Source organism: Saccopteryx leptura, chromosome 2, assembly GCF_036850995.1.
Source record: "Saccopteryx leptura isolate mSacLep1 chromosome 2, mSacLep1_pri_phased_curated, whole genome shotgun sequence".
Classification (NCBI taxonomy): Eukaryota; Metazoa; Chordata; class Mammalia; order Chiroptera; family Emballonuridae; genus Saccopteryx; species Saccopteryx leptura.
In genome coordinates, this window is record NC_089504.1 from 170,872,203 (window position 1) to 170,898,100 (window position 25,898).

Here is a 25,898-nt window from a genome sequence, read left to right on the forward strand (position 1 = left end):
AATGTTAGCATGCTTGAAGGACTAAATCTCCAGTAATCCAATCTTCCACTCTTCTTCTAATTATATCACTAAAAGCTTAACATGAACTCATAACTCAGATAGCTTTAGTGCCGAAACTCAAACTCCTGCCCTAAAACAAATGGCATTATTTCTTAAACAATAGGCAGCAGGCTTCACCTATTTTGGGAGAACTTGATGTCCAATCTGGTGGGAGAGCACCTTGTTACAAGGTAGCATGAGCTCAAAGGGCCCAGCTCTCACTGGCATTTCCCCAAGATCCAGAGTCATAGTGCTTCCACATTTCCAGCCTCCGTTCCCTCATATTTACCTGGACATGGCAACACCAAAACAACTAAGAGACACTCAGCACAAAGTAGAAGGTGACCCACAAAGATTTGTTCTTTATCCTCCTGCCATATTAAAAACGTTGTCACACCAACCCAAGGAAATTTCTGGCTACACTGCTAACCTTCAATGACATGGTCAGGGACATTTTGCCAACATCCTTTGTCCCTTTCAAGTAGTCATACTGAACTGTAGCCATGCCCGAGTCTACACTCTTCTAAATCAATTATTTCTGTGAAGTTTCATGTTGCCCTCCTTTTTAAAAAATACATTACTTTCACCAATCTACTAGAGTATGTACAGCAAACACATTTCTTTATTTCCTGGAAAACACTCCATCAAAACTGCAAGGATGTCTCCTACATCTCAGGTTCTGAAATTTCTTGGTCATCTTATCCCTAGATATAGTATTTCTGTAAACATTAATTCTCTTTCCTTTCTGCATTCCTTCATTTAATGTAGCAATTGTTCAACTCTCATTCATCTTGTCCTATGTTCCCTGACCAAGACCACTTTTAATTCATCCTCATAGGGGACTTATCCTTCTTGAAATACAGGTTCTTTATTCTGATATCCTCGTAGGACAGTGAGTAAGAGTGGCCTCTGGAGTCAGGGGGATAACTCCAATCTATTCTGTGTGACTTTCCACATGGATAACTACATTTATTCCTCAAATATAAAGGATAATATCACCTGTACATGGATTTACCTCAAGAATAACTAAGCTACATAACTGTGCCAGCTACCTGGCATACTATGAGCTCAATGGGATTTTGTTGCTTACAATTACCTCTTTATTCAAATGTGGCTCTGGGTTTCCCTCTAATTTATACTTATGCCATCCTTTCTATATGTACTTTTTACTATGTCACCTCAAATCTTTATTGTAAAAGATTAGCAAGTAAATAAATCCATCCTTTTGACCCTGTGAGCTCATGGTTTTACCTTTCTATTATATTTCTGGGAGTGGACAAGCCTTTGATTTTTCTACAAAAGTAGGACAATTGCTTTTGTATTGTTTACTGTAGACTTCTTGAAGTGAGTTCAAAATGCATCTCAATTACATTCTTGGTGTAGCTGAGGTTAGGTATGATCACAATTGTTTAAAATGTTCTAATTAAGAATATTGTTCATAGATACTATGCATTAAGAATAACACCGAACAAACTCATTTCATAGGGTTCTTGTGAAAATTAAATGGAGCAACATGAAAAGAGTTTGGCCATATTAATACTTTCTTGCTGCTACATAAGATTTTTATCCTCTCTTTCACTCAGATTTTGCACTGACTGAAGGCAGCACAATCACCCCATTGTGCCAAAAAGGATATTTTCCCTGTGGGAATCTGACCAAGTGCTTACCACGTACTTTTCATTGTGATGGTGTGAACGACTGTGGGAATGGTGCTGACGAGGAGGACTGTGGTGAGGACTGCTGCTCAGCTACATATGTGCACCCCACTTCATGAAACCCAAGCTGTGGGTGAATAGGGTGGTAACTAATTCTACACAAATACTGCTCCCCAATTTATTAGTGATAATTACCTGAACTTTCATATATAGAGATTATTGAAATTAGAAATACCGTGTTATAAAGTGTTATATCTGATAAAAATTAAAATTATACTTTAAATTTTAATTGTATATCCATATTTTAATTTTAAATGCCTCTTATGCTTACCTCATTATGGCCCACGGCCATTCCAGTTGAGATGTGGACGGTACAGAGGAAAGTTCAGTGTGTTCTGTGGCTCGCTAAATTCGAATCCGTGACCAAAGTGCAACGTGAATATCGGCACATTTATAATGAAGCGCCACCACATAGGAATAACATTACTCGGTGGGATAAGCAGTTGAAGGAAACCGGCAGTTTGGTGGAGAAACCCCGTTCTGGTAGGCCATCAGTCAGTGACAAGTCTGTAGAGGCTACACGGGATAGCTACCTAAGGAGCCCTAAAAAATCTGTGTGTGAGCCCACATCAAACTGTACTGAATAGATATGAAACTGGGAGAGTTTTCCTTTTATTTGGTGCAGATTTCACATTTATGTCATCTTTTGTTGCTTTCCTGTGACCGGTCAAAAGTGCACCATGACTTTACGGACACACTGTATATCATCTGACTCTGAAAGAATCACATGTGTTTCCCACCACTTGGACTGCCACTCCTTGGCACTACCCAACTAGCCATCAAATTGACACAGCAAAGTCCAGGAATGCTGAGCATCCATCTCTAGAATCTTCTCTCCTGCCCCTGGTACTCATGCGTTGATCTTTTGGAACATTCTACTCTCCCACCCATGGATCACTCCCACTTATATTCTCGAATGCACTTAAGGACTCCTGATCAGCTGGCTTCCCTGGCTATGCTTTCCTGAAGCTCCCCCACCAGTCTGGGACAAGCACCCTTTCTCTATTGCCATAGCACCCTGGTGTACCTGTGTGACTATACTATGCATTACCTTGCTTTCTTACTATACTTCTATCACTAGATATGAACTGCTCAAGAAGAGTTCTTGTTTGTGTCTTGTTCTGGTATCACCAGAGCCTAGAACAGTCAAGTATATAGTAGGCACTAAATCTGTGCTCAGCAATGGGGCCGTTCTTTGGATGCCAGTGAGAAGCCACTCAAATTCTTGGCTTTCCTCTTCACTGTGTGGGAATCAGAGATTACATGTATTTATCTATTTCATGAATGTGATCTGAACACAAAGTATAAAGTATAATCCACGTAAAAGCATCAAATAAAATCATTGTAAGAATCTTTAAGGATATTAGTAAGAAATAGAGTTAAATTAAAGATTGTAGGGATCAAAGGGACCTTTGATGATTATTTAAATTTACTTTTCTATCCATATGAACTTCAATATCATTCATTTAATGCATATGTTATCAGGATAATAGCATATGCTAAAGTAGCAATACTTTAAAATCAGGCCTCCTTTTTTAAAAAAATACAATTTTATTGCAAAAAAATAGAAAAAAACTTAGCAATGAGCAGATCATAGCCTCTGAAAAATTGAGAATATATTATTTCTCTTATTAGGACTAGAGAGCCTTTAATAGGGGACTCTTTTTTTGCTTTATTAAAAATGTCAAGTGACATAAATATTATCAGAATGCATTATACCTATCAAGTACATATCTATATATCCATATGCAATAGTACTCATATGACAAAATAAAATTTACATTGTATTTTCTTTTGGGGAATCTCAAAATTAAGATCAAAGTTTAAAATGTCAGCATTGGAAATAGTTGATATTTTTTCAAGATGTGCATTAAATTGTTATATATTTTCATTATATATTTTATGATCTATATATCCAAAATATTTGTAATTTCAAAAATGATAAAAACTCTAGAGGTCTTCCTATCTTTTTCTCCCTTACCTTCAATGTTATTGTTCTATTCCTTAAACCAATTTTTCACTGATTTTATTATCAAATTCTTAGACTTTTGTTTTGTACTTTGGCATTTGATTTACAGCATGACTGACACATGTTCATCATCATTTCACAGGGGACACTAGTGGATGGGCGACCATATTTGGCACAATCCATGGAAATGCTGATAAAGTGGCATTCACACAGGAGTGCTGTAAGTGTCATTGGTTTGACAACTCCAACTGGTGTGCAGTGCATCGACTTATATGGGGAGGGTGATCTATTCCTGTTAAGTTTCCATTTCATCCTCATTGTCTTTCAGGATCACCCGATCTATTGTATGCCTGGGGGCTGAAAAGATAAAGAGAAAAACACAACATGCTCCATTTATGCTCATTTCATGTATTAATTAATCTCTGATTGCAAGAATATACAGGTGTCAAATAGTTGTGATAAGTAATAAAGATCTTATTTTCTTTAATTAGTTTCTTCATACCAACTCTATGTTAGGCACTGAAAGTCCAATAATAAGGTGTGTCCCCAGTGCACACATGGCACATAGTAGCAGGAAAGATAGATCCTTATAAAAGTAGGAATGATACAGTATTAGTGCAAAACTGGAGAAATGGTCTTTGCAAAAGAGAACGAGGAAGTATCTTGGAAGAAATGATTACTCTGCAATGGGTGGGGAAAGACTCAGAGAAAAGATGACGCTGAGGTGAACTTGGAGTCTTTGGAGAGAAGGAAGAGTAAGAGGTAACAGAGTGAGTAGGGGAGCAAACTCAGCAAACCCTTGAGGTGGGAAGGTGCGGAGCATGCTTCTCAATGCCTCTCATAGAGTGCAGAGTGTGTGTGGGGCGGGGGGAGGCAGGAGCTGAACCCAGCAGGGTAGGGCCTGCCCATAAAGCATACGGGCTACACACTTTGCAGTTTGGCCTCTATCCTATATACAGAATAATGTCTATATATGCATATATATTATGCATATGTGTAATAATATATGTGGTATTATATATAATAGACATAATATAGGTACAATGAAATACATACATTAGTATGTATATAAGATATATGTATATATATTTAAATAGTATACTAACAGTATATTATGCACTTTATAATGCCATGCCAGGTTATAATTATCACTTATCATTTACTTTATTATACACAAATATATCATATATAAAAGTTAAAAATTAAAGAGTAAATTAAAAGATTAGAAAGAAATATAACTGAAAGTTTTGATATTTTCTTCCTGAAACACAATGAATCATCTTTGTACACACCCTTTGTGGAGATCACTGCTGTACATGAGGGTAACCACAAAAGTTGTGAGTTTGTTTTCCTTTAAAGAAGAGGAAGAGGCACACGATAAGAAGTCTATGTGATAATGATGCTTCCATCAGAATTGTAGAGACTGGTTAGAGTAGTGATCTCAACCTGGGACAACCCCTCCACCTCCCAGAGAACATTTGACAATATCTAAAGACATTTTTGGTTGTCACAGCTGGAGAGAGGTGGGTTACTACTGGCATCTAGTGGGCAGAGGCCACCGATGATGCTGAACACCCTACAGGGCACAGGACAGCTCCCAACAACAGACAGTGATCTGATCCAAATGCCAACCTTGCCGAGGGTGAGGAGAAAGAATGGTGACAGAGGTACTGGTTATTATTGTCTTGCAATGCTCCAGACTAATACTAGGGACCTGAGCCCAGAAAGTACCACTGGGAAGAGTGAGCTAGTGAGATTCAAGAGGCTTTCAGAGGAAGACTCCACAGAGCATGGAGTGAGACAGGCCTGAGGGGTTGGGGGGTGGGGAGGGTAGCTCAGGTCACAGCTCTGGTGTAGGCACCAGGCCCAGTTTGGATTATATGCTGGGTTTTTTTGTTGTTGGGAAATAAAAGCATACAACCACAGGTTTTTGGTCTAAATGACACTATTCTCAATCTTAATGAAGGCTGAAGTAAACATTTTGAAGTTGTATTTAGGAAGTTGAGCTAATAGCATAAACTTATAAAGGACCAAAGATGTTTTCCAAAACTTTTTACAGTAGAAAGCATCTTGTGAATTAAGCTGGCACACAACACAAGTTTCCTGAACTGATAAAAATTCAGTGAAATTGATTTTTAAAAATGAATTTAAATGAAAGAAATCTAAAAGAAGCAGAGCAATTAGAAAGAACTTATACTCAAATTTAAATGAATAATAACACTAAATTTTTGAAATAACTCTCATTTTCTTAGCTCTATCAAAACATATATCCACAGGATCAGAGGCAAAATCAAATGCTTCATAAATGTGTGTTCTCCTCTAACCCACAACCCCCCCCCCACACACACACACACACATGATTGCTCCATGGGCCAACTTGGCCTGGTTTCACCATGGGTTTCTCACTCCTTTATGTCATTATCTTAATTATGAAGGTTCCTTCAGAGTAAATTCTGAAGCCTGCTTTTCTTTCTGAATGCTTCTGACAGATGGTCCTTTGGTTTTCTCTGCTTTGTAGCTTCTCTACAACCTTTACCTTCCACTTGAACTGCATAGCAATGGGAAACAAAAAACCCAAGTGAGGGCATACCTGACTTGGTTGATTTTAATAAGGCACAATGGTGACTAAGGCAGAACCTGCATCTAACTCTTCTGTAAGAGAAGTTTAAAAGGGGAAAACAGTTGAATTTAATTTTAATCAACAAGCATTTATTGAGCAGCCTCTTTATGCCATTTGATTAAATTGAATTGACTCAATTGTACCCATTAAAGATTTATTCAAACACACTAATGTTCCCCATTGAGGAGAACACAACCTTGTTTCACTATAAGCTTTTTTTTTTTTTTTTTTTTTTGCTATTTAAACATTTCTGTGATTCCTTTCTAATAATTGGTTAAATGCCTCTGAAAAGATCACTGGGAACTCAAACTGGGATAAACACCACATCAGTCAGTATTTGACTACAGAGAATTCTTATTTGTTTTACTGTGGGCGTGAATCAGTTCATTATCAACATGTAAATGGAAGGAAAGAGAACAAGGTCAGTTATTAGAGACAAGGTCATAATTGAAGTTGTTTTGGGGTTTTTTTGCCTGTTGAAATCTTACTCTTTTGGCCCCCAGTTCTAAACCAGTACCCACAAGGCTGTGACTGCAAAGGAACAGAGTTGGAGTGTGTGAACACTGGTTTGGCATCAGTGCCGTCCGTTTCCAGCAATGTGACATTACTGTGAGTACAATCTACAGCTGCATGACGCTTGCCCCTAAGTCACTAGAAAAGTGTGTGACCTGATGAAACTTTCTTTATTCTGTTTTATGCTACCTGTATATTAAAAAAATAATAAAAATCCCTTTAAAACCACCAGCCCTCAGAGTATTCTCTAGGGAAGCAGTGTCTTATATACTGCATGTTAGAGGAGCCAGGTTATGCTTTAACTCACAAATGCCTGTGGTCTGCAGTTCTAATTTTCACTGACTATATGATTTATGTGTGGTTGCTAATATATGAGTACTATGCAATTGAAAATCAAAATGAGGAAAAGGGAGAGCATTTACCTTTTGTACTTCCTTTTGAAAAGCAGTAATTTGATTTGTTCGTGAAAAGGAAGGTTCAAGGGAACCATGGAGCTAGCCATGTCATAATCATGCATGTGTTTGTGTACTTTGCATAACATTTCAAGACTCTCTAGAATTTACTGTCGTATCATAGTTTGGGCATGCATGAGCTGGCTGAGATTTTTGTTGGATTTTGGTCTTGTTTGTTTGGCTTTGTTAAATTATCCAAGAGTAAAAGACAAAATGAAATCACCATAGATGTTTCAGTCTATTATACTAACTGGCTAAACTGGTCAAATGCTTGCACGCTGTTTGAATTTTGCTCTATGGCCTTTCGCTATCACATTAGAAAGTCTACGGGTGCCACAGTCATTTGCAAACGTGTGAAGTGGCATGGAGGATCATCAGCAAGTCTCTTCTCAAGCACACAGTTTCCAGGAAAGAGTCTGGCTGGCCATACAATCCTTAATGAAATCTGCTTTACATGTTATTTTAGGTCTCTTAAGAAAAACAAGATCCATAGTCTTCCAGATAAAGTTTTCATCAGATACACAGAACTTAAAAAGATGTAAGTAGTTATTAAGTGTGATTGAATACAAAAATATTTGTGAGTTTTGGTTTAAGATGTTTTTGATATAAAAGTAAAATGAAATATAAAGATGATTACCTTTGCCATTAAACTTCTTTATCTAAATGTAATTAATATTAGAGAATAAGACATTACAAAGTATATTCTATTTCTATTTTATAGTTTAAAGTGAACTGATTTTATTTAAACATTTTTGGAGTTAACTTGGAGTTCAGATAAGCAGCTCAATCACAAAATACGCAGTTCTATGCTTTTACTGCAAGTCATTTTGAACACTGCAGATTCAGAGGCACTAAATGCATTGTTAACTTGAAAGAAGACTGTGAGCACAAAAACACCAACAAAAAAGACTAGGTCATTTAAAACACAGGATGAGAGGATTCAAAGGCTCTCCCAGGATGACAGGAGCAAATGTGATCTTGATGAAAGCAAGGATATTGGCCCTGGCCGGTTGGCTCAGCGGTAGAGCGTCGGCCTGGTGTGCGGGGGACCCGGGTTCGATTCTTGGCCAGGGCACATAGGAGAAGCGCCCATTTGCTTCTCCACCCCTCCCCCTCCTTCCTCTCTGTCTCTCTCTTCCCCTCCCGCAGCCAAGGCTCCACTGGAGCAAAGAGGGCCCGGGCGCTGGGTATGGCTCCTTGGCCTTTGCCCCAGGCGCTAGAGTGGCTCTGGTCGCGGCAGAGCGATGCCCTGGAGGGGCAGAGCATCGCCCCCTGGTGGGCGTGCCGGGTGGATCCTGGTCGGGCGCATGCGGGAGTCTGTCTGACTGTCTCTCCCCGTTTCCAGCTTCAGAAAAATACAAAAAAAAAAAAAAAAAAAAAAAAAAGCAAGGATATTAACATATCTGAGGAACAAAAATGTTAATAAACAGGGTCCAGTCAGATGTGAAGAAATCTAGTTAGTGAGAAGCAGAGTGCCAGATGCCTCCAGCACTGTCCAAGAAAGAAAACTAGGGTCTGGGAGATGAGATCCCCAAGATCAGTTGTTAGATTGGGATGAACCATCCATCTCCACCTCAACTTGCTTTTAACTATTTTTTTAACACCATTCATATCAAAATGAAAACGACTTTTGCTTTGATTCCCTGTTCACCAAGCAACTTTATGATGACTACATTAACTTCCCAAATTATTCATTCTAAACTATTTGAGAAGTTACCTCACAAAGGGACTAAAAGCACTTTTATTAGTGAAATGGGGTACCATTTATTTATTTGTTTGTTTATTTGCATCCTCAAAGTCTGTCAGGTAGGGCAGGTATCATTAGATTCCTTTTAGAAACAAGAAAACTCACTCTTAGAGAAGACAGGCCATTTGCCCCAAGCCAGCCCTTTGACAAGTATTGAAGCTTGGCCTGGAAGCCAGACCTCTGACTATACAGTCTTTTGGAAGTTCACCCAGTGGCTAGTCCAGTCTCAGAAAACTGCTAAAATCATTGAAAACATCCAGTGACCAGACTTTGATTTTAAAATAACTCAACATTATTTTACAAGCTTTATTTAGACATCCCACAGCACTGCATGAGCTCAACAATCCTTCCTTAAAACCTCTCTTTTCTCCCCCTCTCTTCACATTCTTCAGCTCCTGCTGCCACTTTCTCTTGAACTTCCGGGAAAATCTTGCCCAGCCTCCAGCAAGCCCTTGTCTCTCCTGTTCTTCTACTCTTACCTTTTTCTTTCTCATCCTGCATTACCATAACCCAGATAACCGGAGCATAAAACCCAAACCATCTCCAGGAAAAAAAGACTCTAGGTGGATAACCCAGAGCTCTTGGTAGCAGACAGCAAGAGGGTAAAAAATGTCAAAACCCCCATGTTTATTTATCTTCTCTACAAATATTTATTGGTACCTGTGAGGTGCCAGGCTCTGAAGATACAGCAGAAAATGACACCCCTGTAAAGCCTCTCCTCACAGAGCTTAACTTCCCAGAGGAAGGTAGCTAATAAAACACATAGCGTGCTCAATAGTGATTAGGGCTGCAGAGAAAAGTAAAGCAGGAAGGGAAGCAAAGGAGGCAGAAGGGAAGGGAATGCCAAACAATATGCTAATCAATTGTGTCCTGTCACATAACTCTACTACTGCCCCAGGTGTCTCTAAGGCTCCCCTCATTCTGAGATTCACCTCAATGAGACTGATCAGAACACACCCAATCATCTTCTACGGGACTCCTCAGGTATTTCAGGCTAGCAGTCACCCTGCGGTCTACCCCAAGTCTTTTCTGCAGGCAGCCTAAAAACCTTAAATTCTTTCTTAAGTGGCCTGCTTTCAAATCTGCCATCATTCCTCTCACATTCCTCTGCCTTGTAGAGGAGATCTAGAATAAACACAACATGATTGCTGTGGCGTGGCCAGGGCAGCACAGGAGGAAGCCAACAACCCTTCCTTCTAAACTTCACTTGTAAAGGTTACCTTTGCTCTTTTGGTGGTTATTTCAAACTCTTAGCTTCTAGTGACCTTGATGCTAAAGTTCTCAATCCTGTGCCAAATGTATTACTGCTAAGTGATGGCTTTACCAGGCTGCATTTGTCACTTACCATTTGAGAGCTAGCTGCAGCTACTTAAATGTATCCTTTCTCTTGTCTCATTCTGTTGGATTCAGCTTTTCTTATTGGAGTATGAAGATCATTCAACATAATTCATTGTTCCTCCCAGGACTTAGTCATCTGAAAACAAGACGAACCATCTTTATCCAAGTCATAGAATCACCCTTCATCATCATGCTACAGAAAATATATTTACATTTGTCATTAAAAAATCATAAAACCACTCTGTGATTGCCTGGTAGACATATAAGCAATGTTGGCCATACATTTGTAGTTGATCAATCCTTCAGAGAGAATCAAGTTGGCCTGCCGGTCCCATTTCAAGAGAACTACTCCATTCCCTTTCTCTCTGAGGCACTTACAAAGCAGCATTGCAATAACCTGTTCTCCAGTCTTTCCCAGAACCAGCGCCAAGTCCATCCAACTGTAGCTTATGAAGTCTGCTTCTTCCCTTTCTGAAAAATCAGAACTATATTTCCCATCTTTAATTTTCCAGCTACTCTTCCTTTGTCCAGATTTCTCTGTAATTGATCATGACTTGGTGTTCAGGTTTCTGTGCTTCTCACTTTTTAGGAGAAATCTTCCAAACCAGAGGACTTGAATTCCTTGTGACTAACGTGTTCTACCATCTCAGGCTGTCACATCTCCTGTCCCATATCCCATATGTTCCCTTTAATCTGAGATCGTCTTTGTTGACTGAGAAGATAGGAGCTATGTAGGAACTGAGAATTTATATTTTTATATTATTTCATAATTATTATAAAACATGTCCCATATGGCAGGTTTGCACTTTTCTTAACATTTTCTTATTTTTAAAATATAACTGGAAACATATTTTTATTACCCACAGTATTTTTCACTGTCTGAGTTTTGTACATGACTTAAGTCATTTTTCAACTTTGATTCTATTTTTGTGAACCCCTCACATTTGTCCTTACTGACCACCATACCCTCTCTCTGAGTTGGATGGTTCTTCTGGTTCTCTTGTGTATTAGGTACCACTGCTACCACCACCCCTCATTGCTGCTATGTTGAAAAGTATGTGAAAATCAATGAGTATTTATTGAATGCATGATATGTGGGACTAACATGCAGGAGTAAGGAGATGATGGGCAGCATCTTCAGTAGGGAGAACAAACTAAGATAAGCAGAAGCACTTCACAGATATTGGAAAGAGGACGTTCACAAGAAACGATGGAGTACACGCTGGAGAAGTCATTGAATCAGGACCGTGGGGCCTGCGAACACCGGGCTCAAGAGTCTGGGTCGCATTCTGTTTGACTAGGGAAAAGGTATCAAGAGTCTGGGTCGCATTCTGTTTGACTAGGGAAAAGGTATCCATAAATTGGTGTTTTAGATGGTTTTGAGCTAGTAAAGTTAATATGCATTCTTAAGATTTTTGGAGTCTATCCTAAGAAATACCAAATTTAGCATTAAGTCTCTCTGATCTGAAATGCTTTAAATATTCACAGTGGCGTTAGTCTTTAGGCATCCAGAAGCATAAATTCTTAACTCAAAATTAAATGTAATTACCAGATGAATAAATGTTGCTCAACCATCTGAATGTTTTTATTGATTAATTATTTCATTTTAATATCTTTAAAAATATCAAGCCTTTCTAACTTTGGGGGCAATCAATTTAAGATGACCTTTCAGAGAAATAAAGTATTGTTTATGAGACTGACTATTTTCTCACTGCTACCATGGAAAGTACCAGCCATTCTCCTCCTCATTGTAACATAAACCTTATATAATTTAGAAATGCTTTTGTAAACTGGATTCTTGTGCAAGGCAATCATTGGCAACAATACGTAATTCAGTGAGTAGCCTCGTTGATGAATACTCCATGCTGCATTCAAAAATAGCCTATAAACATGCATGTCATTAAAGTATATATTTACTTTAGTTTCCGATACATAAATTCTTGGTGTTTCTGGTTGAAAACTCCTGACAGCTGAAATAGCAGGAATTCATGAACCAATAAGTTATTCTTAGAAAACCTATTCAGTGCAGAGTATATTAAATGGACTCTTATCTCCACTATGAATAAAAAGAGAACACCATTTGCCACATTGTCATGTTTCCAAATTTCCCTTCATAGTCACCAAGCTGGTATCTTGCAAAGAAGAATGTGAATAGTAGAGAATCGAGTTAAAATTCAGCACCTGAGCCTGTGATAGGGGACTTAGACACCAGTTCTCTCTGGGTGTGGGCATGATGACTAAGAAGACCAAAAGCTCTTTATGACTTAAGGGGTTGCAGTCATAGCTTGTGATGGAGAAGGCAGTTATGTTTTCACATAAGGTAGGTCATGCAGCTCAAAAGCACTAAGTAGAGTTCACAGTTCATGACTAAACTGATATCTTCAAGACTGACAACATGTGGGTAAAATGTGCATTGCCTTCTTGAGTTCATTATCTCATATAAAATATAAATAGCAGTAGTTAGGCAGTAATTATGTATTTCAGAGCAACTTCAACATACTATAGTGTTTTATTTTTCTATTTTTGTTTGCTGTTATAATTCAACATGTTAATGTTCATTACATCACTTCAACGGCTCAGAAAATGCTACAACAGATATTGACCGGTATGAACTCATTCTGTTCATAGAAGAACTTTAAACCAAAAGCAGAATTTATGCTGCAATGAGAAGGGTCTCCTCATAGACATGGTGCAAGGGAGGGTCTGGAATAACACCCAGTCTCATTTGGTTTCAAGTTTACTTTATAGGGTTGAAAGTGATGTTTTGCATGTCACTATGGATGTAAAGCCTGAGCTCTGTAGTACCAATATTTCCCACATGGTGATACAAGAGAAAATAACAATATTGGTCCTTGTGTAAGGTAAAAGTTGGGTTTTACTGGTAACTGGAAGCTGATCTTGATTCTACCTAGCTACCCAGAGGAGTGAGGGCATTAATATTCTAGCACACCTGTAACACATTCATGACTCATAGGCTTTGATAGGTATTAATTGTGGTATAACCAAATTCAGAGGACAGTCAGATGCCCAATAAGTTTGTGTTCTAACAATAGTTTTGCAGTGAAGTATCATAACAATTAAGAAAGTGTTGTATAATATTTTAAAAACCAAATCAAATCCAAATAAGATTTAAGGAAGCCATTTAATAGACTATGTACTCATTCGTTACTATTATTAGTGTGGATACTTCCTTCCCCTAACAGCCTTTACTAAATATGAATTCAAGGCTAACCCCTCATTGTAAATGAATACTAGAAATGCAGATCATTTACTTAGATATTTCTGAAAATGCTCTTATTGAACTGATACTAGATTGCTAAATTGCTCATGAGATTAATCATGACCCATGAGCTGATGGTGGTGAACGAGCCCCAGCTTGACCACTGGTGTCTGTCAGGATCTCAAGCATCTCGCCAACTTGCCTGTGCTTCTCACTCTGCATCTCAACATAGGCAAGAATAAAACTTGCCCTCTCTTTTTATTTGGGGAATAGAACCAAAAGAAATGAGGAGTCTGAGATGGCACTTGGCTGTGAGGGACTGGCTAGTCTCCCACGATGAGCACTCCCTCGGGTCGGAGCAGAAAGGCTGCCAGGCTCCTGTCTGCAGAAACAGAACCAGTTCCCTCCTCACACCACACCAGTGTTCAGTGGTGCAACCCAGAGATGCCCGAGTCTCGTGGCACAAGTGCTACAGGGACAGCAGGCGTCAGCCAGGTTCAGAGCTATCTACCCCTGGCAGTGTTTCCACATCCCCATATGGATGGGAGTGGGACGTAGGACTTTATCATCCAAGTTCACAAATATTTTTAGGGAAAGAGAATGTATCACACAGTCTATAGCTTGAGGAAGCTCACACCACAATCACATGAGTCTTCTATCTTCTTCCAACCAGGTTTCTTCAGCATAATTGCATTAGATATATCTCCGGGAAAGCATTTTTTGGATTACATAATCTGCAAATATTGTGAGTAACTTCTTTATAATTTATTATGAGCACAATTTTAAGTAAGGATGAAAAGGGTAGAATGGTACTTTTGAAAGGAGGGCTAGGTTATTACAAAGTGCTTAGGTTAGTTACTACATTGAAAGCAATTATCAAAAGATTTCTAGCTTTACCAGAAGACAGAGAAGCTCTCCTTAACTTTGTCTACTTGAGTTTGGGTCATTTTCACAATATTTTAGCATTTTATTTTTTCTAACCCTTGCTAACTTAACTATATGCTTTCTTAAAATTTTAGTCTACTAAGGATGTGACCAAAAAGACAAAAGTAAAAATCCTCCCTCCCCCATATTTTCTATATTTTTATTCTGAAACATGATAGAATATCCCAACATACTATTTGGGGCCACTTTCCTGGTCCTGGCCATGGTGTTGCACACACCAGGCTTATGGGTATCTGTGTCTCCTGGTGTCCCATCCCCCACTCACCAGTTCCCCCTCAGTAAAATGCTTTTAGAAACAGGTGCCCATACTTCATGGTCATCATCAGTGGCTCAGTTCTAATTTATGGGACTAAAATGGTCTTGAGTTGGCTTCACTCCCTCACTTGTGTCCTTTGTAGATATCTCAGCCACAACTGCATCACAGCCCTCAGGACTGGAGTATTCAATGACCTACACCAGCTAGCATGGCTGTGAGTACCCTGACTCTCCTGCCCCAGAAGGGATCCCAGTCATAATGATGCACTCCAGTGTTTACAGTTTCCATCTACTTGTGAATTTTGTTTACTGTATTTTTCTGGTTGTCATGTAATCTGAAACGTTCAACCAACAGTTCAGACAATGACACACCAAATGGTAACTATGTGAAAGAACATGGTGCCATGCTCTTCCAGGGCCCTCTGACCCAGCGGCGGGCTCGCTATGCTTCTTTCCACCCAGTGTTACCTATAGCGGTGCTTCTCACCTCAGCACTGTTGGCATTTGAGCCCAGATAATTTTTTGATTGGAGGAAGAGGGTGTCCTGTGCATTTTAGGATGTTTAGCAGCCTCTGTGGCCTCTACCCCACTAGATGCCAGTAAGACTTTCCCCCAGAGTGTAACAACCAGAAGTGTGTCCAAACACTCCCACATGTACCCTGGAAGAGAAATTGCCATCTGTGGAAAACTATTGACCTAGACATTGAACAAGTTAAGGGGTTTTTGAATTTCCAGAGTATTCATAGAGAAGTCTGAACATATGGTGGCTTGTGGTGTGTCACCATGTTCAGGGCTGAGCCACCAGCTCCACCTCAAAGGGGCTCACATCAAATGTCTGCATTTTCACCAGGAAAATTAACAAAGGGCAGTCAGAGGGCACTCTGTGTCTGTTTGCCCATTTCCATAGGTCAGCCTGGTATAATGGAAAAGATCAAGGCCTCAGCTTTCTCCAGACCTTGTGTATGCTGTGCCCCTGGCTTAGTGTTGCAGGTGACTTTTTTAATCCTCTTAGGCCTTTTTTCCTCATTTGTTGACTGAAATCATAATTCCTTTACAAGAGCAATACTGTGAAGACTGGTTCATATGACATAGTAAATTGCCACATGCATTGTGCCTGGCATGTAGTAGGTGCTCGATGTCACTCCCTCCTCCAGATCCTGGGAAGCAGAGGAAATGGTGTCTACTTCAAATAAAAGAGAAAAGAAGGCATATTTCCCTTTAGTCTAATTTTTTTCTAGGAAATACCATATATTCTTAGAAAGTGATTTGAATATATAAATATTTCACTCTTTTACTCTTTTAGCTCTTTATGAGTTCATTTGTATAAGCATTATTAAATACATCATTTAAATACTGTGAGACCACAGGAGCATTTGTGATTTCCTATGATTTTTTTTTTTATTAAATTTAATGCAGTGACATTGATAAATCAGGGTACATATGTTGAGAGAAAATATCTCTAGATTATTTTGACATTTGATTGTGCTGTATACCCCTCCCCCAAAGTTAAATTGTCTTCTGTCACCTTCTATCTGGTTTTCTTTGTGCCCCTCCCCTCCGCTAACCCCTCTCTCCTTCTTCACCCCCTCCCCCCTCCACCAACCTCCCGCCCCTGTTGCCATCACATTCTTGTTCATGTCTCTGAGTCTCAGTTTTATGTCCCTTCTATGTATGGATTCATCTTAGTTTTTTTTTTTTTTTTCTGATTTACTTATTTCACTCCGTATAATGTTGTCAAGGTCCATCCATGTTATTGTAAATGATCCGATGTCATCATTTCTTATGGCTGAGTAGTATTCCATAGTATATATGTACCAAAGCTTTTTAATCCACTCGTCCTCTGACGGACACTTGGGCTGTTTCCAGATCTTCGCTATTGTGAACAATGCTGCCACAAACATGCGGGTGCATTTCTCCTTTTCGAGCCGTTCTATGGTGTCCTTAGGGTATATTCCTAAAAGTGGGATAGCTGGGTCAAAAGGCAGTTCGATTTTCAGATTTTTGAGGAATCTCCATACTGTTTTCCACAGTGGCTGCACCAGTCTGCATTCCCACCAGCAGTGCAGGAAGGTTCCCTTTTCTCCACATCCTCGCCAGCACTTATTCTGTGTTGTTTTGTTGATAAGCGCCATTCTGACTGGTGTGAGGTGATATCTCATTGTGGTTTTAATTTGCATTTCTCTAATGATTAATGATGTTGAGCATTTTTTCATATGCCTATTGGCCATCTGTATGTCCTCTTTGAAGAAGTGTCTATTCATCTCTTTTGCCCATTTTTGGATTGGGTTGTTTGTCTTCCTGGTGTTGAGTTTTACAAGTTCTTTATAAATTTTGGTTATTAACCCCTTATCAGATGTATTGTCAAATATGTTCTCCCATTGTGTAGTTTGTCTTTTTATTCTGTTCTTGTTGTCTTTAGCTGTGCAAAAGCTTTTTAGTTTGATATAGTCCCATTTGTTTATCCTGTCTTTTATTTCACTTCCCCGTGGAGATAAATCAGCAAATATATTGCTCCGAGAGATGTCCGAGAGCTTACTGCCTATGTTTTCTTCTAAGATGCTTATGGTTTCACGGCCTACATTTAACTCTTTTATCCATTTTGAGTTTATTTTTGTGAGTGGTGTAAGCTGGTGATCTAGTTTCATTTTTTTGCAGGTAGCTGTCCAATTTTCCCAACACCATTTGTTAAAGAGGCTGTCTTTACTCCATTGTATTTCCTTACCTCCTTTGTCAAATATCAGTTGTCCGTAGAACTGTGGGTTTATTTCTGGGTTCTCTGTTCTGTTCCATTGATCTATATGCCTGTTCTTATGCCAGTACCAGGCTGTTTTGAGTACAACGGCCTTGTAGTATAACTTGATATCAGGAAGCGTGATACCTCCCACTTTATTCTTCTTTTTTAAGATTGCTGAGGCTATTCGTGTCCTCTTTTAGTTCCATATAAATTTTTGGAATATGTGTTCTATATCTTTGAAGTATGTCATTGGTATTTTAATTGGTATTGCATTGAATTTATAGATTGCTTTGGGTAATATAGACATTTTAATGATGTTTATTCTTCCTAACCATGAGCACGGTATATGCTTCCACTTGTTTATATCTTCCTTGATTTCTTTTATCAATGCTTTGTAATTTTCTGAGTACAAGTCTTTAGTCTCCTTGGTTAAGTTTACTCCTAGGTACTTTATTTTTTTGGTTGTAATTGTGAAGGGGATTGTTTCCTTAATTTCTCTTTCTGACTGTTCATTGTTGGTGTATAAAAATGCCTCTGATTTCTGAGTATTGATTTTATATCCTGCCACTTTGCTGAATTTACTTATCAGGTCCAGTAGTTTTTTGACTGAGACTTTAGGGTTTTCTATATACAATATCATATCATCTGCAAATAATGATAGTTTTACTTATTCTTTTCCAACTTGAATGCCTTTTATTTCTTCTTCTTGTCTGATTGCTGTGGCTAGGACTTCCAGGACTATGTTAAATAAGAGTGGTGAAAGGGGGCACCCCTGCCTTGTTCCTGATCTTAAGGGTATTGCTTTTAATTTTTTCCCATTGAGTATGATGTTGGCTGTGGGTTTCTCATAGATGGCTTTTATCATGTTGAGGTATGTTCCCTGTATTCCCACTTTGCTGAGAGTTTTGATCATGAATGGGTGCTGGATTTTATCAAATGCTTTTTCTGCATCTATTGAAATTATCATATGGTTTTTCTCCTTCTTTTTGTTTATGTGATGAATCACATTGATTGATTTACGAATATTGTACCAGCCTTGCCTCCCAAGAATAAATCCCACTTGATCATGGTGTATGATTTTTTCCATATATTGTTGGATCCGGTTTGCTAATATTTTGTTGAGGAATTTATCATCTATATTCATCAGAGATATTGGCCTATAATTTTCTTTCTTTGTGTTGTCTTTGCCTGGTTTTGGAATCAGAATTATGCTCGCCTCATAAAAGGAGCTTGGAAGTCTTCCTTCCACTTGAATTTTTTGAAATAGTTTGAGAAGGATAGGAGTTAGTTCTTCTTTGAATATTTGGTAGAATTCCATTCTGAAGCCATCGGGCCCTGGACTTTTCTTTGTTGGGAGTTTTTTGATAACTGTTTAGATCTCATTTGGTGTAATCGGTCTGTTTAGGTTTTCTGATTCTTCCAGATTGATTTTTGGAAGATTGTATGTTTCAAGGAATTTGTCCATTTCATCTAGGTTGTCTAGATTTTTGGCATACAGTTCTTCATAGTATTTTCTTACAATATTTTGTATTTCTGTTGTGTCAGTTGTTATTTCTCCTCTCTCATTTCTAATTTTATTTATTTGAGTCCTCTCTCTCTTTTTCTTGGTGAGTCTACTTAAAGGTTCATCAATCTTGTTTACCTTTTCAAAGAACCAGCTCCTAGTTTCATTGATCCTCTGTATTGTTTCTTTAGCCTCTATGTCATTTATTTCTGCTCTGATCTTTATTATTTCCTTCCTTCTACTACATTTGGGCTTTACTTGCTGTTCTTTTTCTAATTCTTTTAGATGCAGGGTTAAGTTGTTTATTTGAGCTTTTTCTAGCTTCTGAAAGTGTGCCTGTAGTGCTATGAACTTCCCTCTCAGCACTGCTTTTGCTGTGTCCCATAAATTTTGAGTTGTTGTATGCTCATTGTCATTTGTTTCTAGGAATTTTTTTATTTCTTCTTTGATCTCATTCTTAATCCATTCATTATTTAACACCCTGCTATTTAGTTTCCATGTGTTTGAGATTTTTTTTTTTTTTCATTTTTCTGAAGCTGGAAACAGGAAGAGACAGTCAGACAGACTCCCGCGTGCGCCCGACCGGGATCCACCTGGCACGCCCACCAGGGGCAAAGCTCTGCCCACCAGGGGGCGATGCTCTGCCCATCCTGGGCGTCGCCATGTTGCGACCAGAGCCACTCTAGAGCCTGAGGCAGAGGCCACAGAGCCATCCCCAGCGCCCGGGCCATCTTTGCTCCAATGGAGCCTTGGCTGCGGGAGGGGAAGAGAGAGACAGAGAGGAAAGCGCGGCGGAGGGGTGGAGAAGCAAATGGGCGCTTCTCCTGTGTGCCCTGGCCGGGAATCGAACCCGGGTCCTCCGCAGTGTTTGAGAATTTTTGAGCTTTTCTGCTGTGATTCATTTCTAGTTTCATGCCGTTGTGATCGGAGAAAGTGCTTGATATGCTTTCAGTCTTCTTAAATTTGTTGAGAGCACATTTGTGCCCTAACATGTGGTCTATCCTAGAGAATGTACCATGAGCACTTGAAAAGAATGTATATTCTGCTGCTTTAGGGTTAAAGGATCTGAAGATATCTGTTAAATCGAGTTGATCTAGTGTTTCCAATAAGTCTGCTGTTTCTTTGTTAATTTTCTTTCTTGAGGATCTATCTAGTGATGTTAGTGGGGTATTGAAATCCCCTACTATTATAGTATTGCTGTTGATCTCGCCCTTTAAATCCATCAAAGTCTGTTTTATATATTTGGGTGCTCGTATATTAGGTGCATAGATATTTATAATAATTATATCTTCGTGTTGGGTTACTCCCTTTATCATTATGTAGTGGCCTTCTTTATCTCTTACTATATCCTTTGTTTTAAAGTCCAATTTGTCTGATATAAGTATTGCTACCCCAGCTTTTTTTCATTTCCGTTTGCATGAAATGTTTTTTTCCATCCTTTTACCTTCAATCTATGTGTTTCTTTTGTTCTAAAGTGTGTCTCTTGTAGACAGCATATGTATGGGTCCTGTTTTTTTATCCATGCAGCTACCCTATGTCTTTTGATTGGATCATTTAATCCATTTACATTTAAGGTTATTATTGATATGTAGTTGTTTATTGCCATTTCTTCTTTAAAGGTGTATTCCTTTTTTTGCTATATTCTTTTCCAACTTTGATCTGTTTACAACAGGCCCTTTAACATTTCTTGCAGCGTTGGTTTGGTTGTAATGAATTCCTTGAGTTGTTTTTTGTCTGGGAAGCTTTTTATTTCTCCTTCGATTTTAAATGATAGCCTTGCTGGATAAAGTAGTCTTGGTTGTAGGTTCTTGTTCTGCATTACTTTGAATATTTCTTGCTATTCCCTTCTGGCCTCAAGTGTTTCTGTTGAGAAGTCGGATGTCATCCTTATGGGGGCTCCTTTGTAGGTGATAACTTTTTTTTCTCTTGCAGCTTTTAATATTTTCTCTTTATTGCTTAGCTTTGGTATTTTAATTATGATGTGTCTTGGTGTAGATTTCTTTGGGTTTCTCTTTAATGGAGTTCTCTGTGCTTCTTGGACTTGTGAGAGTTTCTCTTGCATTAATTTAGGGAAGTTTTCAGTTATGATATGATTGAACAAAGTCTCTATCCCTTGTTCTTCTTCTTCAGGAAACCCAATGATGCGGATGTTATTTCTCTTCATGTTGTCACAGAGCTCTCTAAGTGTTTCCTCTGACTTTTTGAGTCTCTTTTCTCTTTTCTTCTCTGCTTTCATGCCTTCATTCCAGTTGTCCTCCAACTCGCTGATTCAATCCTCAGCTGTATCCATCCTGTTTTTAATTCCTTCCATTGTGGTCTTCATTTCTGATATTGTATTTGTCATCTCTGACTGATTCTTTTTTAATATTTCAATATCCTTTTTTATACTTGCTATTTCTTTATTTAGGTTTTCAAACTGCCCCTCCATTGTTGTTCTAAGATCCCTAAGCATCCTTACAATCATTATTTTGAACTCTGCATCTGCAAGTTTGATTATTTCCATATCACTCAGCTCATCTCTCAAAGGTGTCTCTTGTGGTTTCATTTGGGTTGCACTCCTTTGTCTTCTCATAATGGTGTTTTATTTGTAGAGTTGGTTGAGTCTAGGCTTGGTGTTGTCTGCCTCCAGTTTTCAGTTGTGTTATTTCTAGGTCTTCTTGGGTTGGTATCAGCTATTATTTGTAATCCACTTTCGGATTTGGGCAGCTTTGAAGTCTTGATTTGTTTGTTTTCTTAACAGGTGATAGTCTTGTTAACTGATCTCAGCAGGGGGCTTCCTTGAAACTGTAACCAGGAATGCTTGTGGGTGTAACCTGAGATGCTGAAGGTCTCTTCCACCAACTAATCTCACTGGGGGCAGGGTTTTTTCTCAGCTTCAGTAGGGGGAGGTGTATCTCAGATCTCCATGGAGACCTGAGTTACTGCCCCTCCTCCCCACTTCTTGTTTTCAGCTGTGTCTTGTTGCGCTGATTGGAGCTGGATAGATGTCCGGTGATCTCTGATCCGGAAGCACTTCAGCTCTGTTTTGTGAAAGGTTCAGTCCCTCCCCCAGCTATGGCCACCTCCAGCACGAATGAGTCAGCTTTTTTATTTTGTTTCTTGCATACCTTAGCCCCTCACAGTCTGTCCCTCTCCTTGTCCTTTCCACTTGGGAAATAAGCTGGTCTTTTCAACCCACCTTGCTCCCTGGTTGTCAGGTAAGTGGCTGTGAGCAGTAGTTTCTGCTCTTTTTCCTCTGTGAAATCCTCTCTGGGCTCTCAGCCCTACCCTACCCCCTTCCGTTCCTGTAAGCAGAGGAGATTCAGGCACTCCTTACCAGGATTATTGTGGCTTCCTCTTTGCTCCTTGGTTTTTGAGAGCTGTTCTTGCAATTCAGTGTTGGTTTTTCATGCTGATTTTTCCTAAATTGATTTGTATTCCAGTTTGGTGTTGAGAGCTGGGCGTCTGTGCATCCGCCTACTCCGCTGCCATCTTCCTTAGATCCTATGAATTTTTTTAAATGCATTTTTCATTTAGTCAAGTAGTAGGTCAAAGCATTTAGGGATTTCAAGTTCAGCCAATAAATAAATAAGAGTAGTCTGTATGGAATCCATGTGTCCAGAGGTGAAGGGTAGCACATGGGGCCGTAAGTCCATCAGGATGGCAGACTTGTTCAGAGCTGGGATGGGCTTGTAGAGAAAAGAGCCACTCCACACACAGGGTGAAGGGAGGTGCTCAGGGAGGAGATACGCCCGCCCGTGTGAAGGAACAGGAAGAGGGACAGCATGTGTGGGCAGAGGCAGGATTGTCACAGGCCTTTTAGTTTTTCCTGGTTTTACTTAAAAAATGACTCTGACATTGGAAATGTTTGTGATCTATTTTGTCAGAATTCTGGATGACAATCCAATAACCAGAATTTCACAACAGCTATTCACTGGATTACAATCCTTGTTTTTCCTGTAAGTATTCACCTCCCTTTCAATAAGTCTGTCTGTACATTGCAATGACATTAAACACCAACTTACAGAAAGAACTTTAGAAAAATCAAGCTCAGTATTTTTATTAGTCAAAACCTCTCCTGCATTTCCAGTCACGATTACTGTTGCCACTTCCTGGCCGGGGCTCTGCTATATTTTAAGCCTACAGTTGATTTTTTTTTTTTTTTAGATCTCCTTTTTTCCCTTTAGTCTGAAGGCATGTTTATATTTGCAGTGTTTGGCCAAAAATAATATTTGTTTTTATCTCCTAAGTACATTTATATCACGTAGAATCGTCTAGGAGGGTAGCCTCAACTACATTTTTAACAGAGGAAAATGTGTCTATGCCCAGCAAGAGTCACTGAAAATGACAAAATCTTTTCTCTACAGAGACATTCTCACAATGACATAGTCACTGTTATTAATAGGCTAGAATGATCTATTAGCAGGGTCCTATTATGTTCCTTTTCAGTTAATCATATAATGTCATTATTTTTCCATTTGTCGGAGGGACCACTATATCACAAATTAATTGTGCAGCTTAATGTGCTTGTGAGTTGTTTTCTTTGTCCAAATATCGCCCACATCACTTCTCACATTAATGCAGTTCCAGTTGGCTCTTTAATATTATAAATGGTTAATGTGTCCCTTACGAAGAAATTTTGGATGTATAATGCTGAAAATGATTGCAAATTTGGAGTTTACAAGAAAAATTATTATGGATTTTAAAATTATCCCTTAATATATATTTTGTATTATTTCATTAAGTTAAGTTGCATAATAATTATTCCTAGGTTATATGCCATACTGATGCATTCATAGTTTTTTTGACATCTGTGCCTAGACACCATTTTTAAGAGGAAGTTATATTTATAGTAGTCATCTTAATATATCAATTGTAGCATGCAAGTTTCCACATTGTAAAAATATTGATAGTAAAAATACTGCTCTTAAAGTGACATATAATTTTATTTCTTTTTTAATTTTTATTTTTTTATAATTTAAATATAGTTACTCTATAACCCTATATTGGTTATACTAGTTCCAGGGATACAACATTAATTAATATCTTCTTTGTGTAAAGGTCTATGGTTAATAACTATGTAGAAGCACTTCCTAGGCAGATGTGTGCCCAAATTCCTCAGCTCAACTGGATGTGAGTATATACATAGGCATTAGTTTGTCTTTTCGATAGATTAAGGATACTAGCCCTCTAGTTAATTTTCAATTACATAAAAAGCCCATCTATGCTCACTTCTCCAAAACTAAAATCTGATCCTGTTACTTCCTGGTTTATTGAGAATTCTGATGGGTATAAAGGTAAAGTTCAAACTTTCTCCTTGAGCACCTGTGACCTGTAGTTCTCCATTCTTCACCCTATCTGGTCTCTTTCCCTGCCCCTCCTCTGGCATGTCTTCTTTCTGAATGCACCAACAGTCACGTCCCTCAACATGCATTGCTTCTTTGACTTAAAAAGTCTTGCTCCTTTATTCTTTTGATTAACTCTGACTCCCTTCAAAAGTTCTCTTAAACGACACCTCCAGGAAGCCAATCCCGACACACCGACTAACTTCAGTTTTATCCTGCACGGCTCCTTCACAGTGCTATTGCCACAGAACCACAGCCTTACTGTGTGTTCCCTACACTTTTAGAAACTCCATGAGGGCAGAAACCCACCAATGATCTTATACCCCAGCATGAGCCCAATGATTGGCATGTTATTATGTGCTAACTGAAAGTGCTAAACCATTCCCACTCTTTGTTAGCTTTTAACCAATACTTGTTTAAACATTCACTTAAATTCTTTCTTGGTTTCACTATCACTACCCACCATTCTCTGTCATGTTTATCCTCATAGTCTTCTGAGACAAGCAGTATAGTTCCAGGAGCCGTTTCCTGTGCTAGGAATGTCCCCAGAACTCTTCTCACATCACATCAGGGCACTCGATGCCCACAAGATGATACAACTTAGTATCCAAACTATTGATTCTCTCTGAAAGGGCCTCAGAATTACTTGTGACAACACTATTAGGTGGCCTTGTGTACACTTAGTGACTTTTCTTCATATGTATTTATATACTTGTTATCAAAAGGTTTTTAAGGCATAGAGGGCTCACTGAGGCATGGTAGGAAAAGGGGTCACTCTTCATCCTGCAGAACAGGATACATGTCCTGACTCTGGTGCTCGGAATTAAGAAGATAACTTCAACCTGAGTTTCTCCTTCAATAAAATAAACACAGTATTGGTGAAATGTAAGATTTAACTATTTGCCATGGTTAATTATCTAGGCTTTATAGTCAGATGGATCTAGGTTAGAAGGGCAATCCTACTAGTTTCTAGCTGTGTGACAAGAAAAAAAATTAAATTTCTGTGAATCTCAGGTTCCTCACATGCAAAATGGGGGTGGGGGTTGATAATACCAACTTATGCGCTCAGTACATACAGTACCTGACAGCATAGAAACCAAAAAAATGGTAGTTACCTCCATCATGAGGGTAACATTAGGAGAATTAATAGCATGCTATCCAGCATAGACAGACACTTACTAAATGTTGATCTGCCCTTTTTCTCAATTTTATTAAGTTCTACCATCAACTGAAAGGGGAAAAGAAACATAATATGAGTTATAGTAACCCTGCAGTCATTAGAAGGGAAGCACGGAAATTGGAACAAAGTGAAAATAAAGCTCAGAACAGTTATAGCAAAAAAAAAGTACCTCTAGATATACGATTCATGCAAAATTTAAAATATTAAAAATATTTTCCTCCATGCCTTTTAGGGATTTGGAAGGCAATAGAATAAAGTACCTTACAAATTCCACCTTCCTGTCGTGTGATGCACTCACTGTGCTGTAAGTATGCAACGAACTCGGTAAATGAGGGGATGCCCA

At 38.8% G+C, this 25,898-nt stretch overlaps 1 protein-coding gene across 1 annotated transcript in view; it reads left to right on the top strand.

Annotated features, from left to right (window-relative positions):
- Nucleotides 1-235: 235 nt before the first annotated feature.
- The window catches only part of RXFP2 (relaxin family peptide receptor 2), a 42,315-nt gene continuing 16,652 nt past the window's right edge, over nucleotides 236-25,898 (top strand). The window contains 11 exon segments of the mRNA XM_066363468.1: nucleotides 236-380; nucleotides 1,561-1,616; nucleotides 1,619-1,769; nucleotides 3,866-3,943; nucleotides 6,847-6,952; nucleotides 7,775-7,846; nucleotides 14,287-14,358; nucleotides 14,957-15,028; nucleotides 22,918-22,989; nucleotides 24,092-24,163; nucleotides 25,788-25,859. Of these exon segments, the coding sequence (XP_066219565.1) occupies nucleotides 236-380; nucleotides 1,561-1,616; nucleotides 1,619-1,769; nucleotides 3,866-3,943; nucleotides 6,847-6,952; nucleotides 7,775-7,846; nucleotides 14,287-14,358; nucleotides 14,957-15,028; nucleotides 22,918-22,989; nucleotides 24,092-24,163; nucleotides 25,788-25,859 (968 nt within the window).